This window comes from Ambystoma mexicanum, chromosome 6p, assembly GCF_040938575.1.
Source record: "Ambystoma mexicanum isolate Mex_15411 chromosome 6p, UKY_AmexF1_1, whole genome shotgun sequence".
Lineage (NCBI taxonomy): Eukaryota > Metazoa > Chordata > Amphibia > Caudata > Ambystomatidae > Ambystoma > Ambystoma mexicanum.
In genome coordinates, this window is record NC_090935.1 from 1,344,006,785 (window position 1) to 1,344,026,291 (window position 19,507).

The 19,507-nt window shown below is 46.9% G+C and overlaps 1 protein-coding gene across 1 annotated transcript in view; it reads left to right on the forward strand.

The window, feature by feature from the left end:
- Window positions 1-19,507, forward strand: part of RIC1 (RIC1 homolog, RAB6A GEF complex partner 1) — a 1,165,874-nt gene that overhangs the window by 1,071,490 nt on the left and 74,877 nt on the right. The window contains exons 22-23 of the mRNA XM_069626020.1: window positions 9,220-9,506; window positions 18,044-18,238. Coding sequence (XP_069482121.1) covers window positions 9,220-9,506; window positions 18,044-18,238 — 482 coding nt within the window. The remainder of the gene's footprint in view (window positions 1-9,219; window positions 9,507-18,043; window positions 18,239-19,507) is intronic.

Here is a 19,507-nt window from a genome sequence, read left to right on the forward strand (position 1 = left end):
GGTGACTCTCCGCGTCATCGTCGGAAGTCTCGTGGGTCTCCTTCTAGGAGTCGGTCTCGCCACTCCTCAGCCTCTTCGAGGCATTCTCGGAAGCGCCGACACCGGTCGTCTTCCAGGTCCTCTTCAGAGGACTCTGCCCGGCACGTCGCTTACCCTACCAGCCGTGCGACGCCGGAGGAATGGGCTTCCTTTGGGAAGAAAATGCTGGCGATTCTTGAGTCGCAGGGTACTAAGCCGTCCGCGCCCCCTAGTGGGGTCGGTCGTGAGAGGTCGAGAGACACCGCTCGCAAGAGTGGTCGGCACGAGTCACGGGAGAGGTCCCGTTCGGACAAGGAGACTCGTTCTCGACGTACCCGTTCCAGGTCCCGGTCCTTGACACGTTCACCTGTGAGGTCGTCGAAGGACACGCTCGGGGCTCCGGCTTCGAGGGCTGTGTCGACGCCGCCGATGCTGGCGGCGCTGCATCTGACGTCGACGCCGATTTCCTCGACGCCGATGCCTGTTCTCTCGGCGCCGATGCCTGTTCTCTCGACGCCGGCGCCGATTCGCACAACGCCATCGACGCCTTTCGTGTCGGAGGTACCCCGTGGCACGGGGGAACCCGCTAGGAAGGCTCTGGTTAAGAGCAAGCACTCTCGGGTGCCTTCTTTCCACCACCTGGAATACATTTCAGAGGCGGATGAGGATTCTGATGGCCTGGTTCCTAGTCAGGTTCCCGATGAAATTGTCTCGGGCCATAGTCAGTTTGACGATTTGAGGCAGTCACTGCATGATGCCAGTGGACTGGACACACCTCCGGAGGTGGAGTTTTGTAGGCCTGAGCCTGGCTCTCATGCCAATTCCGTACCGGCGCCTTATGGCTAGGCTTTCTGAGTACTTCTGCTCCCCCAGGGGAGTTTGTGCAGGATGATCTAACGGACATCCTTGATGTTGGTCCCCCAACTGACCCGGTACTGCCGTTCCATATGGCTTTACAGAGAAGGGTGGCAGCGGCTTGGACTGCTCCGGAGAGTCTCCCGGCGGCGGGCAGATCCTTGTCGCGAAAATACCGTCCAGCCAGTAGCGACCCCTGCTACTTGACCTGGCACCCTACTCCGGAGAGTTTGGTGGTGCAGGCGGCCACGGCCCCGGCAAAGCAGGCGTCGTGCCCTACCATCCCTCCTGATGGGGACGACAAACGTTTTGATGGCTGGGCGAAGAAAGTGTTTTCTTCTGGTGGTATGGCACTTCAGGCGGCCAACTCCATTTGTGCCTTGTCTCGTTTCACACACACTCTGTGGAACTATGTTGCGTTAGCGGCTGAACATATTCCCGAAGGGGACGAACGGGATGGTTTCCTTGCTATGGTCCAGGATGGTAAGGATGCCATGTGTGAGTCCGTTCAGTCGGGTTTGGATTTAGCTGAATGCGTCAGTAGGTCCATGGCGGCGAGCACCGTGATACGCAGGTTTGCGTGGTTGCGGAAGTCGGGGTTTGCTCCTGATGTGCAGTCCCGGCTCCTCAACATGCCCTTTGACGGTGAACACCTTTTTGGCAGCAAGGCTGACGAGAGCCTTGAGAGGTTGCAGACCTCAAAAGCTGCAGTGAAGTCGTTGGGCGCTGCAGTTCGCCAACCTCTGCCTTTTTGTCCTAGGGGACAGCAGTGGAGGGGTGGTTCCTTTCGCTATTACTCGTCCTTCAGTAAAGCGAGAGGAGCTGGCAGTCAAAGAGGCCAACGCAGGGGTACCAGAGGTGGGCGACAGGGTACCTGTGGTGCCAAGGCCGCTCGGGCAGTTGCCTCTTTGCCCTCAGGTAACGCCGCAGCCGCTACCACTCAGTCATGAGGCCATGCCCCTTGGTTCGCCGGTTGGGGGAAGGCTGGCGCAGCATCTTGTAGATTGGCAAGCCATTACTTCAGATGTGTGGGTTCTGGAGATCATAACCCACGGCTTCTGTCTTCCCTTTCGGCACAGGCCTCGCGACAATCCACCGGGGAACCTCTCTTTGCAGAGTCCGGATCCGCTCCTTGCGCAGGAAATTCAAGCCCTGCTGGAGAAAGGCGCCATAGAACTGGTGCCTGTAGCGGAGAGGAACAAGGGATGGTATTCCCCTTATTTTTTTATTTCGAAGAAAGACGGGGGATTGAGACCCATCATGGACTTGCACGGTTTAAACAAACTCCTCAGGAAGGACAAGTTCAAGATGGTTACTCTCTCTCAAGTCCTTCAGGCCCTTCAGCTTCAGGACTGGTTGGTGTCACTCGACCTCAAGGATGCTTACTTCCATGTGCCGATCCATCCCAAGCACAAGAAGTACCTGAGGTTCGCGGTTGGCGACTCGCACTTTCAGTTTCGGGTCCTGCCGTTCGGATTGACCTCCACACCTAGGGTTTTCACCAAGCTCATGGTGGTGGTGGCAGCGCATCTCAGGCAAGGGGGGGATTCACGTCTACCCCTACCTGGACGATTGGTTGATCAGGGGGAGCTCTCCCGAGCAATTCCTGGATCATCTGTCAGTCACCTGCCACTCCCTTCACAGGCTGGGCGTCTCCCTCAATTTAAAGAAGTCCCATTTGACGCCAACACAGCGGCTCCAGTACATCGGAGCAGTGCTCAACACTTCCCTGGGGCAGTGTTTTCCTCCCCAGGTGAGGGCTCTTCACATTCAGCAGATGGTGCACAAGTTTCAGCATGCCCAGACGCTCCCAGCGTTCGAGTTCTTGAGGTTGCTCAGCCTCATGGCATCCTGCATTCTTCTGGTGCCAGAGGCTCGCCTGCGGATGAGATCTTTGCAGTGGGCACTCAAGACCCAATGGTCGCAGTCCACTGGCAGGATGTCGGACCCGGTTCAGGTGCCGCCCTCGGTCGCCCGGGACCTTCTGTGGTGGGCCGTCAAAGGCAACTTGATGAAGGGGGCTCCATTTTGGCTTCCCTGGCCGGAGGTGACGATCGTGACGGATGCATCCTTCACGGGATGGGGAGCTCATGCCAACGGGCTGACAGTCAGCGGTCGTTGGTCTCCGTCGGAGTCCAGACTCCATATCAATCTGTTGGAGCTGAGGGCCGTCAGGCTAGCCCTGAAGGCTTTTCTGCCGACTGTGCGAGGAAAGAGTGTCCTGATCCTGATGGACATCACAGTGACCATGCATTACCTCAACAAAAAGGGGGGGGCAGGGTCACTTCCTCTGTGCAGGGAGGCGATGCAGCTCGAGTTCTGGGCCATCCAGCAGGAAGTTTCGATCTCGGCAGTTCATCTGGCCGGAGACGAAAACGTGACGGCGGGCGCTCTGAGCAGGCAGAGTGCGAGCTCTCACGAGTGGGAGTTGGCTCAGGAGATTCTCCTGGAGATCTTCGCCCTTTGGGGGACCCCTCAAGTGGATCTCTTCGCCTCTAGTGTCAACCGGAAGTGCGAAAGGTTTTGCTTGCGGGAATTTCCTCCAAAAGGACCTTTAGGAGATGCCTTTGTGGTGGAGTGGTAATTCCCGCTGCTGTACGCGTTTCCTCCAGTCCCCGTCATCCCGCAAGTGCTGCGGAGGTTACGGAAGTTCGGTTCCCGGATGATCCTCATTGCTCCGGCGTGGGCTCGGAGGACGTGGTACCCGGGCCTTCTCGACTTGTCCATCTGCCCTCCACGTCGTCTTCCCTACCGAGACGATCTGCTCTCCCGGGAGGGGGGGGTCAGGTTCCACATCCAGAGGTCAGATCCCTCAACCTTCACGCTTGGCTTCTGAAAGGTTGAGGGATAAGGATTGGGACCTCCCTGAAGACGTGATGGAGGTGTTGCTTTCGGCCCGAAGGCCAGCAACAAAGTCTGTGTACCATTGCCGTTGGCGTAAATTCTGCGACTGGTGCAGAGTTCAGAATGTGGATCCTTTTGCATGTGACATCCCCATGGTTCTGTCCTTTTTACTTTCTTTGGCCCACAGGGGCTTGCAAGTGGGTACCATTAAAGGTTACCTGGCGGCGCTGTCCATCTTTAAGCGCTCGTCTGAAGAGTGTTCTTACTTTAAAATCCCTTTAATTTCACAGTTTCTGAAAGGGCTCACTAATGTGTTCCCTCTGTCACCTTTCCTGGTGCCCGGTTGGGATTTAAACCTTGTTCTTAAGTTTCTTATGGGTGCTCCGTTTGAGCCTTTACATTCTTGCTCTTTGAGACTGTTAACTCTGAAAACTGTGTTTTTAGTTGCGGTTACTTCCGCTCGCAGAGTGAGTGAGTTACAGGCACTTTCAGTTAAGCCACCCTTCACTGTATTTCACAAGGACAGGGTTGTCCTTAGAGTTTGTCCTTCTTTTCTTCTGAAGGTAGTGACGGAATTTCATTTGGCCCAGAAGGTTGTTCTTCCGGCATTCTATCCTCCTCCGCATCCTGGTAAGGAAGAGGAGAGGCTCCATAGGCTTGATCCTAGGAGAGCTTTAAGCTTTTGTTTCACGCATGTCCCGGGTCAGAGTGGACGATCAACTTTTTATTGGTTACGCTGGAAAGCGTTTGGGGCAAGCTGTGACGAAACAGACTGTCTCGCTGGATTATTTTAGCCAACTCGGAGTGTTACCGCTTGGCGGGTAAAGACCCACCGGCTGGCTTGCGGGCCCATTCTACCAGGGGTATGGCTGCATCTACTGCCCTGCAGAGGGATGTTCCTATTCGCAACATCTGTGATGCAGCCACCTGGGCTTCAGTACATACATTTGTACGTCATTATTCCCTTGATTCCATCCGAGGACAGGATCTGGCCTTTGGCAAGGCGGTCCTTTGCTCTGCTATTTGATTGGCTATTCTAAGTTTTGATTCTAAATTCTTTCCCTTCTCCTTGCTCTGGTACTGCTTTGGGAGTCTGTCATAGATATGGAATACGTCGAGGACCCAATCCCCTCGAAGAACAAGTTACTTTCTTACCTGGTAACTTTCTTTCGATGGGATGGTCCGACGACTTATTCCATATCGCTCCCGCCCTGCCTTCCCCGCTGCAGAATTTCTTTTGCGATTGCAGCTTACGTTCCGCAAGGCTTTGTGTCTGACTGGCAGTTGACTAATGTCACACGTCCTGGGGAAAAAACTACAACTGAGGCTACGGCCGTCGTGCGTCCTACTTATCACATCGGATGACGTCGGAGGGGGTCCTCGACGACGGCGCATCGACGGCATCGACGCAGGACGCAGACGCCGAAAAAAGTTTCCGAAGCAGCACAGCTGTGGTGATTACATGTCATAGATATGGAATACGTCGTCGGACCATCCCATCGAAAGAACGTTACCAGGTAAGAAAGTAACTTGTTCTTCCACAGGATTTATGCCAGATTTTTGACCATCTTGTAGTTTGAACTACTTCCTGACGTGGATTGGTGCATTTTCCGTATATGGTAAGCCCTTTCCCAGGGAAAACTCCAGCGTTCACCAGCAAAATATGGGTATGTGTGGGTGTGGCCAGATGTGGGGGATAGGTATGTCTGGACCCAGTCCACATGTGTGCTAGTTTGCATCTGTTGCTGGCAAGATAGCGTACAGAGGCTGTCCATGATTGCACAGCCCCTGCCAAGTTTGCATGGTGCAGATCTGGGCTCAAGTCGAGGGTACACGCGGGGGGCGGAGTCCACCCACTTTATACAGAGGGTGGACTCAGTCCCCCCCACCTAAAATGAGAAACATTGAATAACCTCTTTGAATTTATGAATTAAAGATGACCTCGGGGATCAAACCGCAGTCATAAGGTTTGTAGGGTGGAGACTTCACCACTGCACTATGTAACCTGATGAAAATTAACAACCAACTAAAGGTTAAATGTTGCATTTCAGTACTGCAAGTCCCAAGGAAAACATTTGTATTGGTTCTTGGAGTTTAAAACATGCACACCTTTTAATGTTTTCAAAAACACTATTAGAGGAAAATATCCTCTCTTGGTTTTGTGTGTGTTGATTTTATGAAAGGCAATTGTCATTTATCCCGTGCAATTTGGGGGTTATGCAAAGCCAATTTAATGAAATGTCTATATTTCACCTTGATATGCTAATTTCTGGTGACGTCACATCCAATTGCGTTTGTTGAGGAGTCCCCCCACTTTAATTTTGAGGACTTGACCCCTGCAGATCCTTACCTTTGTTGGGCTGGGGCCTACCACAGCCTATATTCTAAATAAAGGGGTTAGCAGGGACTCTTGCAGCCATTTTTCAAATCATCTTTGGTGCCAAGACACCTGTGAAGGAGAGCAGCCTGACCAAGACCTTGTAGTTGGAAGCTTGCTAGCAGCACTTACTTCACTTGCCTGGCAAAGCCCTGTCTTTCTGTAGACCTCTGAAGACCTTCATCAGTGCTTCAACACCGGGACCAGTGGCAACAAGTCTGGACTTCTGTTTGATGGTCCAGCCGTTGGAAGCGCTCAGAAGAGTCTTGTAATCCTTCTGTGGGCTAGCCAGACGTCATCCTAGGCTACCTTTCTGCAGCTGTCACCATTCCAAGTTAAACCTTGGGACTCCACTTATGGAACGAGAAGCATTTTCCTGCAGTGCATCTCTCTGCCATGAAGAGACGCCTTGCTGGACCAGTTTCTTTGTTTGTGGCACAAGGTTCGCCTTCTGCAATTTCTTCCAGTGGCAATTGCTGTTTGCAGCCTGTATCACGTCATAGGAATCCTGAGGTCGACAGAGTGCCGGTCCAGTAGTCTGTGTCCTGAGTGTCCAGCTGTCCAGAACTGGTCCAATGGAGCTTGGAAGTGCGAACTGTCCGTACCCAAAACTTAATGCTGCAAGTGACTTCTGCGCCAGAGGTCTCAGGACTTTCTTAAATAGGGCACGAATCAGGAAGCTCAGTGATTTCACCAAATCCCACTGTGAGTGACGTTTTTTACTGTTTTTATTTTTTTTAATTTTTTGTCATGCATCATTTGGCATTGTCCAAACAGTTGGTAAATGATAGGAACTGCACTATACATGATACAAGAGGATCCCCATCATATGAAAGGACTGGGGAGGCACAACATATAGGTTCAGCTGACCTGAGCACTACATTTTTCCAGATAAGAAGTGTATAGGATCTGCCTACACTTTGGGGTCAACTGAATTTGATAGTGTTTTTTATACTAGGTTGAGGGGTGGTGGGGTGAGTGACATTATTTGTGTTGAGTAATCTTTGTTATTGCAAAATTCTGTTCAGAGGCCTTTACAAGGGATTAATAGTATCCCCCATTAGAAAGCCTCACCAAGTTTATGATCTGTACATTGCTCTTTCTGTTAATGACCTTGAGATGTTGGAATCATCTGCAATCACTGGTCATCTTAAACTTGGTCCCTAGATGAATGTTGTGCTCGGTGCTATCACTGAAGAAAGGCTGTGGGTTCGCAAATACGGTCTGTGCGCTAGTAATCACTGATTGAAATAAAAGTTCTAACAAAAGAATTTGTAAAATATCAGCAGCATTACCACCTACACAGCCAGACCACCCTGGCTGGAACTGGAAATTGGTTGAAGATGGGGTGAGGCGGAGATGCGCTAGATATTGCAACAATAAGACACACAAATAATATAGTTGATGTTTAATAGTAGCAGAAACAGCCGACACGTGTTTCCACACGCTGGTCGTTCTCAAGGCGTATGCAGAGTGACTTTGTTGAAAAAGCGTGAAGGGGTAATCCCTCAAAAATGAAGGAGGCGATGTGAGACTCAATCGGACATCGCATCCAAATAACAATCCCTGCCGTAATGGCCGCGTAAGTATATTACTCGTGAATCGAGCGGACAATTAACACGGAGATCCCCGAAAAGCTTGCTTGTGTATTCCTAGACTCACCTGGAAGAATTGCCAATTCATAAAAACCTAAAACCCTACTTGGAGACCGATTCAGCTTCTAGCTGATTTGTGTAACCTGAAGGGCCCCAGAGCTCTGTGATTGCACAGGGATATTCGGACTTCTGACAAGCTGTTATTTTACATGGTTCCTGGCAAACGTCCTGGGCCTCAGTTGCTAGTTCTGTGTGCCCCTATATATAGATGTGCTATTGAAGGTCGCTTGATTGTGGGGTGCTTCATCACCCTTGCCTATAATTCTCCTGGCAAGCATCCTTACACACGCGGGTACTGCCAAGTGGGCAGCAACTGCCTTACAGCTCCATTTATCCTTGGACGCCCTCATTAGGGCTGCTATGTGTCCCCTTAGTTTCTGCTCTTGTCATCTCTTGTATGGATTACTGTAATTCTCAATTTCTTGCTCAACCTGCCTATATTCTACAGCATCTTCAAGTTCTTCAGAATTCTGCTGCCCCATTGGCTACCTCTACTCTTCGTCGTTCTCGCGTCTCTCCCTCTCCTCGAAAGCTTCACTGGCTCCCTGTGGCCAAATGCATTTGTTTCAAAACTGTGTTTGGTACATCGGGCCTTCTATGGCCAAGGAGCTGAATATCTTGTTGCTAAATTCCAACCTTATGTCCCGGGGCGAGCCCTGCGCTCTGCCGGACTTCTCCCTTCCTCTTTGGTCAAATACAGTCAAATTGGTGGCCATTCATTCTGTGTAGTCGCATCTGGGCTTTGGAACTCTCTCCGTTCTTCTCTTAGAGCCATAGGTGCCCATCTTGCCTTTCGTAAGCCCATGAAAACCTATCTTTTCTAAATGTTCCTAGCTCTCTGTCTTGCAAGGAGCGCCAAGATTCCTTTAGTCGAATGTCATGCTTTATAAATAACCTACAATACAACACTGTGGCTTACCCTACTGTTGCTAAATTTAGGTCTGATGCCTGTTAGCTAAGGTCTTCTAAACACTACCATAGGTTATCAGGTTAGTTGCCTGCCTTTCCTTCATGCCCTCTTTGGTAGTTCTGATGGTTTATTGTTCTCCAATAACTCTGGACTTACCAATGAATACATTTTACTCTATCCTGCCCCATAACACCCATCTGTGTCATTTTGGCACACTGACATGAATAGAGCTGGAGGGTGTTCTGTGGAGCGGGGCCTACGGTCTTCAGAATGTTTCTATAGCCAGGACATTTAAAGATCTACTAGAAAAGGAGATAATGGTCTACCAATACTTGAGCCTCAATGAAGGCGAACTTGTAATCCTTCTTTAACTGGAATTTTTCACATAGCTTTCAGTCACACAATTAAGAATATCCTTATTGATTTTTAATGTGAAAACTGTACCCACATATCACTAATTCTTAGAAATGACGCGTATGCCAATGCCCTTTTGGTATATGGTGGGTAATTGTCTATGAAGTATTTATGTATGCCCTTCTTGTTTTTGTATTGATCTATAGGTGGAGCAGAGATAGTGATTGTGCAGAAAATATGTACATTGATATGATGCTGTGGCGACATGCTCGTAGGCTCCTGGAGGAAATACGACTGAAAGACCTTGGCTGTTTTGCTGCTCAACTTGGATTTGAACTAATTGGCTGGCTGTGCAAAGAGCGCACCCGTGCGGCCCGTGTCGAAGACTTTGTGATTGCATTGAAAAGGTTACATAAGGACTTTCTTTGGCCTTTTCCAGTCATTCCAGCTTCCTCCATTAACTCACCTTTCAAGAATGGGAAATACAGGACAGGTATGATGGGGATGTTTTTTTTCACTTTTTTGTTGACATATGTAACTTGGTATGGTGTTTTCTTGTACAGTTTAGTGGTTGATAAAATCGAATGATTCTTATTGCTTTTACTATATATGTTGATTTCATGTTGGGTTGCACTATTTAACAGTATTTTTTTCACATCTTGGCTCTGATCTAACAAAATTGTTATACTAGATTAGCCATTTTTCATGCTGTTAGAAGCGCATATAATTATGCTCTTATGTTACTTTCTCCCAATTCCTAACTTGTCTGAACTGTCCGCTTAAAAGTGGTGGTTTCAGTATTATTTTTTTTTAAAGTTTATGAAAAGCACAGTGAGCATCATTCTCTTCACGACTCAATTTACCCAATCTAGATCCATTTGGGTCCCTATATTCAGCAGACTGATATTGAATAGGGCTCCAGGCTAAACTAGAGGAAAATGTAGCTGCTTATACGCCTCGGTATGTAGTCAGATTTTTCTTCATCTCTTGCCATGAGCCCTTCTGACATGCATAAGATGGAAAACATTTTGAAGGTCTAAATTCTATCTGTTGGAGGGTATTGACAATTAAAAGTTAATCTGTCGGCATGCTAAATACCTTGCTATAAAAGGTTCCATCGACTGTGACTCCTTTTGTATACTTAATTACATGAAGGATCAGCTAATGATTGAGCATCAACAGCTGGTTTGCATTTTCCGAATTGTATGTTAAAAATAGATTTTGTACCAGAAATTTGACCTCTTTAAACTTCATGATATCCAAAGATGCATGCACAACCTCATCATCCTACTAAACTACCTTACTGGAAACAGAATCTATGAACTGCCGGTTATAGTAGCAGTGGCATGTGCCCTCAAGTTTAGAGTAGGTTTCTGTAGCAAATTTATGAACTTTGCCCTTCTCCCATCTTGCTGCAGCTTTTTCATACTGAATCCTTCAATGCTTGGAAGCATTGAAATACAAAAGGAGCCAAATAATAATAATCACCTCACTACCACTGCAGCGTTTTGCTCCCAGGGAAATATTTCTTTGAAACAAGATTCGTCTTTTTGTCCTAAGAAATGTTTTCAATGATTTTGCTTTTTGGAACAAACTGGAGTTCTGATATTTCATTTTGGGGGAGGCTGGAATAGCTGTTGTAGGACTACAGGGATTCTGTTTGGCCGAGGGAGTGGTGTCCAGTAATACACTTGCTAATTTAGCTGGGGGTCACTAGGCATTTCTCTGCCACTGATACTTATGACAAGGTCAGTACCCAGACCTTGTCAAGAGGGGATAGGAACCCCTCTCAGCAGTTTGGATTGGGTGGCCTACCAAAGAGGGACAGTCCTATCCTAGAGGGGTGTGGTGGCAATTGGGAGGGCCCAAAATCCTATTCCCTCACCATGTGTCAGTTTATGTGAAGCACCAAATTGTATCACCCATCACTATGACCCCAAATGCTGGTCATGCTCTCTTCTTCCTAGAGAGACCACAGATTCTGGAGAAGAACACCCACGAGACTGAGGCAGCAACACCCCACACAAGGACCCAGAACGCTCCAATGGGTAGAGAGCTAAATGGAGGAAAGGAGGAGACCCAACTTCCGCATCTGAAGGTCTATGTGAGCGACGGAGAACGAAGCTCCTACACGGCAGTCACACTGCATGCATAAGTCAGCCCGATGAGACCAGGGAGGCTCCCCTACACCACCAGGGACATACAATAAAACTCACCCAACCATAGCAGGACTTGCCTTATTGTGTGCCAGGCCAGATCAAACTACCAACTACCAAAACTGTGACATAGTACAGATGCCTCATGCAGAGAAAGTGGTTGGGCTTCATACACTATAGAAAGGCTGCTGTATCTAAGATCACCTGTGCATGAAAGATAGGGCCCGATTAGATGGGGACAAAACGCCATTCTGAGGATTAGAAGGGGGTTAAGGAAGCTCCCAGGAAACAGGAATGTTTGGGTGAGGTATGAGTAGGAGGAGGAAGTGACTGACCAAATGACTAGCAGGAGAAAGAACAGTGGAGTGGATTGTGGAGTCAATTATGTGAACAGGTGAGGCATTGGTTAGTGAGTGCACGTGCAACTGTGTTTTGAGTGTGCGTGAAAGAATAGCAAATGTGTTTAGGAGCAGTAGTGTAGGGATTGAATAAAATGTGCGTGTGAGTGAAAGGGTGGTGTTTGAGTAGAAGGTAGGGCACGGAGGGTAGTGGTGTGGAGCAGCAAATGGTGATGTGGAGGCCGTAATTTCATCAAAGGATGGAGGGAAGACTTAGAAGGTGCCAGCGATATCAGAGGGACCGAGGATGAATGTGCAAGCAACAGAGAAGGTGGTTGGAGGAGGGAGAGTAGAAAGAAGGGAACAGAAAGTGAAGGGGAGAGAAGAATGCGGGTGTTTTTCGAAAGACCACAGAATCAGACAGAGTGTATGAAAGGCACAATCTAATATCCCTGTTTAGATAACCCCTGGATAATGGAGGGCAGGTCTAGAAAGTCCCAGTGGGAGGTTAGAATGGGATGGCGTTTGCCTTTCGGTTGTCAATGTTTGTATAAGTCAGAGCCTAGACAGTAAGGGGTCAATATTCTCTATATTCTAGCCTGGGGAGTAGGGTCACTTGGGTTAGGGAGGATTTGTGCTTTGTAGACTCGATGGACGACCGGAACGGCCTGGAAAATCTAATAAATACCCTTGAACTGTCAGTGTTTTTATTGTGCCATCTCGGACATAATGTACAGCATTATGTAGCACTGAATTGAGGGTCGTGGGGCTGTTTTCTCCATAAGGGTTAACTCTACTAGCGCAGTGAGCTAAAGTGTGGTTGGGACTCTCCCGGGGCCCATCCACCCAAGAACTGGTCAATGGGCTGTGTTCATGCTGTTAGAGGGATTTCCAGACCTATTTGTGTCTACTAGCTACAGTGGTTCCTGAATGTGGCCTCACAACCTCTCTGAGAGCCCGGGTACACTTTGCGTCAGGCTGGTGAGAACTTTGGGAGGATGGGTAGGAAACATCTAGCCAGAGAGGTGTGATAAATGCCAGCTTTCACAGAGAGTGCTGTTTTTGGTTTGATTTTGTTTTGTTGAGAAGAGTTCCAGCGAACGACCAGTACGGAAGTCCTACAGTTGCTGCCACCTGATGAGTTACCCGTATCTGTAACCCGTATCTGCTTCAAAGCAGGCAATCCTCCCCCTTGATGGAGCCATACGAGCCTCCCCTCCCTTAAGTGTAGGGTGAGGGTTCCAAATAATATCCTGCCTCCTTGCTCTAGAGCTGAGAGCAGTGCTCCTCCCCCAACTAGGTGAGAAAGCCTCACAGGAGAGTGACAGACTGATTCTCCAGACTGACCTGGCCGCAAACAAAGACAAAGTAGTACGCTGGAGTACTTAAGTACTTACCAAGTCCCTGAGAATGAGTGATCTAAAGGAAATTTTCCTGGGTATGAACGCCTTAGGAACTTGAGATACATTTTAGGAATTGAACATTGGCCTGTGGACAGAAGATCCTCCAAGAATCGGTCACTGAAGTTAAGCCTCCAATCAGGAAATGTGTTTCCTAGAGAAACCTTCTGTTTTGTTGTTTAGCTTTCCCGTTGAGTCATGTAGACATTTCTCACCCTGCCCCTATCAGCTATGCCTTGTGAGGAGGAGGAATACTTCAGGTCAGGGATACTTAATTTTACCAAGACTAGCTTGAGGAATAGAGGGCGACGTACCCTACTCTGACTAGGGATTATCTTCCTATCCACTTAGCCACTAAAATCCACTAGGTTGACCACTTTGTATTGATCGTCACCATTGCCAAGAAGGCCCATTCGGTTTATGGTGAACCAGTGTCCTCACTACCCTCACCCCGTGTTATTTTTCTGTAGACTAAACCTGATTACAAATCATGTTCTCTGTTTAGGAGTGCTCTGTTGCTCCCTCATGACTTGGCACAGTTGTTTGCCGGCATCATAGTCTCTAGACCAGACACCTTTCTTGCAGGGTTCTGTGAATTGGACCATGTAGCTAAGCTTTATGGCATGGAGACAGTTGCTTCATTATTAGGCTGGTTCTACATCTCACCTAAGCAATCGGAATCCAAAAGAAATGCATGCTAGGATGCCAAAAAAGCTTTTAGCTGTGGGACTGGTTGTTCCAGTCTTAACCAGTAGACTGGAGTGGGCCTTATATACACAAAGTGAGTAATTGTTATTATGTAGCCTTATGCACAAGTTTTAAAGTGAACAATACCACCTTTTATTCACTCGTTATGTTCGTTGGCTGGATGAATAAGATATAACACTGACACCCAGGGTTTAGGGGTGTGAGACTGTAAATATAAAGTAAATGTTTTCAGGCAAAATTCTCGTTTAGACTAAAGTAATTATGATACAGAAACTGCCTTGGGTATTAAGACTTTCATAAGATAGCATTTGGTGGCTTCCTCAGAACCCGGAGCGGCAACATCTATTTTTAGCTTATGTGGGAAAGGTCACAAAGCAATGCAACGTTGTGCGCCAATCGGTGTACAAGGAAAGTGTTGCATAGCTGTGGTGTCCAGTCATTTGGTCGACTACAAACTGGTCGACTGCAATTTGGTCGACGCCATTTGGTCGAAAACCAAATGGTCGAATTTTTTTTTTTATATTATTTATATGTGTTTTGTGGGTTTTCGTGTCGAAAAAAGAAAAAAAAGAAAAAAAGGGGGTGGGGGGGGGGGGACCTCCCCAAAAAAACCAAAAAAGGGGTGAAAATAAAAAAAAAAAATTCGACCATTTGGTTTTCAACCAAATGGCGTCGACCAGTTTGTAGTCGACCAAATGACTGGCAACCGACTTGAGCTATCCTTGTTAGCAATGCTGTGCTGTGGTTCTAGAAGTACTGACTGTTTTTAAATAAATTAGAACTATATGATTACACTTGGATTGGTCTTTTCACAGGGATCAAACAACTTGCAAGGGCCAATCAATGAGGGGGGAAGATAGATGTGGATTAAAATTGATTGGTGTTAGGAGCTGATTAGCCTTTGTGTCAATAAACCAGCCAGGGAGATAGACTCCAGTAGCCAGCAGATTGACAAAGCAAGTAATATGGTCAGCAGACAAGAACTATTCACATGGGTCAAACACCCACATCCCCTGTTAAACGAGGTTCTATTTTATTAACTCAGATAAGTGCAGAATCCATTCCAGGCGAAGAGAACAGGGAACACTGAACTGATGAAAAGCGCAGCGCAAAAGAAACAAACACCAAGAGCTAACCCGAGCAGCGCGAGTACAGGCTAAAGGGGAAGTGATGAGGGGCACACCGCAACCTTTGCAAACATGGCCGCCGCCTTTTCGACCCAGTCTGCGCTATCTACATCGCACTAGGAGGAAGGAAGGACGATCCACCCTAAAGTATGGAGCCCCCTGATTGGCCTCTGCTTTCTTCAAATGCTGAGACACAGCTGAGCCGTTAGGCGAAGCCAGGCCCGGTATTAAATGCCCGGGGTTCAAGCCCCCCGTCTTCTCCCTGTCAACTCCATGGCGCTCCAGCACACACCTGCCTGCCTTCGCCAACTCGGGGCTCCTGCTCTGCCCCCGAGGTAAGCTGAACTACCCCATATATTACCACCTGCCCAATTACTATCTCACCTGCTCCCTTAACTGTGTATTCACCCTTGTGTGCTATCAACCACTTCCCATTCAGCTTTGAGTTGCGACCTGCGCATAACCCACCCGGACACGATATACCCTTCAACTACAACTATCCAAACATCCTCCTTCTCTCTCACCCGCTAGCGGATCACGCCAACATAAGCATCTGATCATTGCCTCCATGCTGCCCCACTGTGGCAGACTCCTGCATCAACGCTGATACTACGCTTTCACCTTATCTCCATTGTTGTACTGTCTTTCGCTTTCTGCTGTTTATCATAACATGCTCAGTCTCAAAGCACACCCACTCTGCCCTGCTCTCCAGAACCACCTATGCCAACAGTACACCTACAGTATTGTTATTCAAAGTGTACTGTTAGCGATTCTGTTTTCCCTCATGTACATTATCAATGACTGGATGACTATTGGCTTGGTCCATCTCTCCATATGGCAAAGGCAGCCCCTTATACTTGGAGCTGCGGCTCCCCTAGTGTGTATCCACTTTAACCATTACATCCCATGATGCATGTTCGCTGTAGCCCCGCAACAAGAGGTTCGGCTACCTAGTCTGTATTTACACTACCTACAGTATCTTGTGACAGCGCATCGATGCCCCCGGGCTGTGTGCGCGCGCTTTATAAATGGTAATAAATAAATAAAATTGAGCATTCCAGATGGACAATTGTTCAGGATAAAGCAGCAGATCTGTCCAAAAAGAAAGTCCAATTCCAGAAATCCCAAAGTAGATGGGGGAAATCCAGTCCTGAACAGTGTCCAAGTTCAAAAGCAATTTGTGGAACAAAAGATCAAACCCCAAAACCAAGGTCCGTCAGCAAGCCAATCCAGGTACAAAGATACCACAGCATCAAAGAGCCGTGAATACCAGAAGTAATCCAATGGATCTGGCATCAAACGCTACTCGTCCCGATACTGAACAATTTCAGAGGGTTGGAGCGCCGAATGCCAGGGGGCAAACTTCTTTCTGCCGTGATTGACTGCATCCTCACGGCATGTCACATCTGCTATGCACACTCGGGATGCTAGCAAGTGTAGTTTTCTGTGACTCATTCTATCCCAGAGCTGCTAGGGCAGGCACCACGTACATGGTGCCCTGTTAGCCCCGTGGCGCCGGACAGTGAAACATTCCTGCTAGAATAACCCGATTACTTATGTTTACAGCCTTTTGTGAAGGCTTTACATTTAAACGAAATGTTAATTTACGATTAATATGAAATAGTTGTCTTTTAATTGTGTATTAATTGGATTCCGCTCTGACTTGCTATAAACTTTTTAAAACAAAAAAAAACGACAGTAAATTGAAGTTGATCAGTAGCGGATGCTGTACCAGTTAATTGTAAAAGGTATGTTCAAAGAATAAAGGACATGAACGTCAGCATCGATTTTACATGTCCATTGCAGTTTAATCGTGTTCCCTTGATCATCCGGAAATACTGTTTGTCATAACTCGTAATATGGCGTTCCAGCTGTTTGTCATAACTCGTAATATGGCGTTCCAAGGGCTGGAAAGGGGGTTACACTTGAAACCATTAACATACATGTAGCTGCATAGATGGGTTGATGCATGTGGGCTGCTTGTGGTCACATATGTGATGTGACCATGGCACTGAAAAATCACTCATCAAACTTGTAGTGGCATTCAGAAAGGAGACGGCTTGGATTATTGAAATCCCAACACTTTTCATCCAGTGTCAGTCACAGTTCACTGTATATATAAAAAGGTCTACTGCTTTTATATGTTGCATGTTTAATTTGCGTAGGGGTCACAAAGGCCTTTCCAGTCACCACCATTTTGAAACTTTACATCCGTGTGGCTCTATGGGCTGAAATGTCCATAGCTGTATGGCATCCCCCCCCCAAGGAGGATACGGCTTTCTAACATGGCTATCTGCTGCATTCATTTAGCTAAGAGTTACAATAGACAAAGGAGCCAATACAGGTGCTACGTAAGCCAAGAGCATACCGCTTTAATACATTCCAGGCCTGATTCGGAAGTGAGTGCTAAATAAGGACATTTTAGATTAGGACACCTTTCTTATTTGCTCTGTGCCCTGATGGAATATGAAATTGGTGGGGGATTACTGTTGTCCCACAATTTCAGAAAGATCGTTCTGTCACGGCATAGCAATATCACGTACAAGCACATTTTTCATAATCTTGATTTTATGAGGGTGTTGCCTTCTCCTAACACACCTTTAGCTCCATTTGTGTGCAAAAGTACGGTGCGATACAGGTAGTCGTAACTAACAATGTGCACAAGGACAATAGTGAAGCAGCGACGAGGGCATATATCAAGGGTTCCCTGAAGTACACCACTACTATTTTGTTGACCTGCTACTCCTACTTAGTATTTATGTAATATTTGGTGAAAGATTTCACATGTAGCACGATATGCCCATGAATGAATCATGCAGCTGAAAATCTCCCACCATTGTCAGAGACCATTTACGTAAATACTGCCACTTTAATAAAGTTCTGCTAGTAAAACTCATTGGTTGCGCTTTTCTAAATTGAGGTCGGTGTGAAGGCTTTTACGAAAATAGTGTTGACATGAATACCTATTGCTATGCTTTGCATGCCTTTTAAACGCACAGATGCATGACATTCACTGACAAAATATCCGCCCCCAACCCCTTAAAAACCCCAAAATATGGGCACATCCTTTTAGTTCAGTCTCTCCGCCGAACGAGTGGTCCTTTTTTCTTTGAGCCTGACCTCCAAATCTGGTCCTAGTCTGTGCAGTAGTTGGGTATCTCATGGATTTAGAAAGGAAAGATATGAGGACACCCTTTGTTAGCACAGTTTGTCTTTGAAACATGATTTGAATTGGTTAATGGTTTATTTGGCTGTAGATTGAGCTGCAACTGCCATGCTTCATTCTTGTGTTGTGTTGCAGCTGTTGGGGAGCAGTTTCTGCAGTCTCAGTCTGCTGAAAATTTTCTCTCTATGGACATGGACACTGGGCTTTCCAATGCACCTCGAAGCCACAGCTGGCTCGGCAGCGTAACCTCCACGCAGCGAGAGATGGACAGTGCCTCCTCCAATGGACCTCGCACACAGGATGCTTTCCTCTCACCATTATTAAATAAAGGTAGCATGATTTCTGTTGATTTCCATGTTTCTGAAAACATGAAATGTTAATTATTTAACTTAAAATTGCATTATTTATTTTAAGTTTTTTTTTTTTTGGATCCTTGTTTTTCCATTGCTTGCAACCAACCATGCGCTGGAATGGTAAGTCCACAGTCGGGCAATCTTGCTCGATGATCACCAGCAGGCATTCCCCAGGGTGGGCTGCCATTGTTTCCTTTCCTGGGGGTACTTTTCAGGCTACTAATGTCATGCAAGTCTTAGAAGTAAACCGAAAGCTAGCTAGCAATGCTATGATCAGTCAGCACATGTCTTTTAGCTGTGTTCCTTCATCTGGAACCATGCAGACCTTCTTTTAGCAATGGCCCCATCTACTTGCGTACTGAGACCATCTTTTATGCAAGCTATCATCTCTTTTTTTTTTTGTTGTTGTATGAACGTAACTGTTGGTGGGTTTTTATGTTTGCCAAAATTAATCTAAATGCGAAAATTGTAAAACAAAAAGTAAAATTAGCTTAAACGAAAAATGTTAGGGAAATAATTAAATTTTCATCTAAAGGAATTGTTTGGATCTTTTGTCAGACAATAACGGGTATTTTTTATTTCTTTAAATTTTATGTTAGAATTAAACATTTTAGCAAAAATCATACTTATGTACAAAAGATAATCGTCCACAGGCGGTCATCTCTAATTAACTTATTCCCTTTCCCTCCTCCTTCATATATCTCAAAGGAGTAGTTACACAGAGACTGGATAGCTTGGCCTTTAATATTAGTTGCACTAAGTCAATTGAATACAGTCAGATGTTTGAGCCAATGTTTGTTTCTTTTGGAACCTTGAGCTTCATCAGATTTGGTTCCAACACTCTCCAATAGAATTGAACCACGGCTATCAACGACGACATTTGATGACCGCTGATCATCCGTTGCCACCAGTTCTCCTCCAATGGCATCCTGAATTTGGCAGCAAACCGTCCAAAATGGTCTCTTCTAGCCTTGGTGAAATACAGACAGACCATTAAAATATGGTTAAGATTTTCTTTCTTTTTGGGGTCCTTACAGAATCTACAATGACCCATTCCTTTATTGGGTTTAGATCGAGCTATGAAAATTTCGTTGGTCTGGCACAGATTTAGTTGCAGCCTCACAAAGGTGCCCCTTATTTTGAAGTTTGGGCATTTCTTTAGATACGGCCTGGCCGTACCTTGTTTTCATCCCTCCATTGCCAGCCATGTGTGTAATGTTAGTTTTCCCACCTCCTCTAGGGTTTG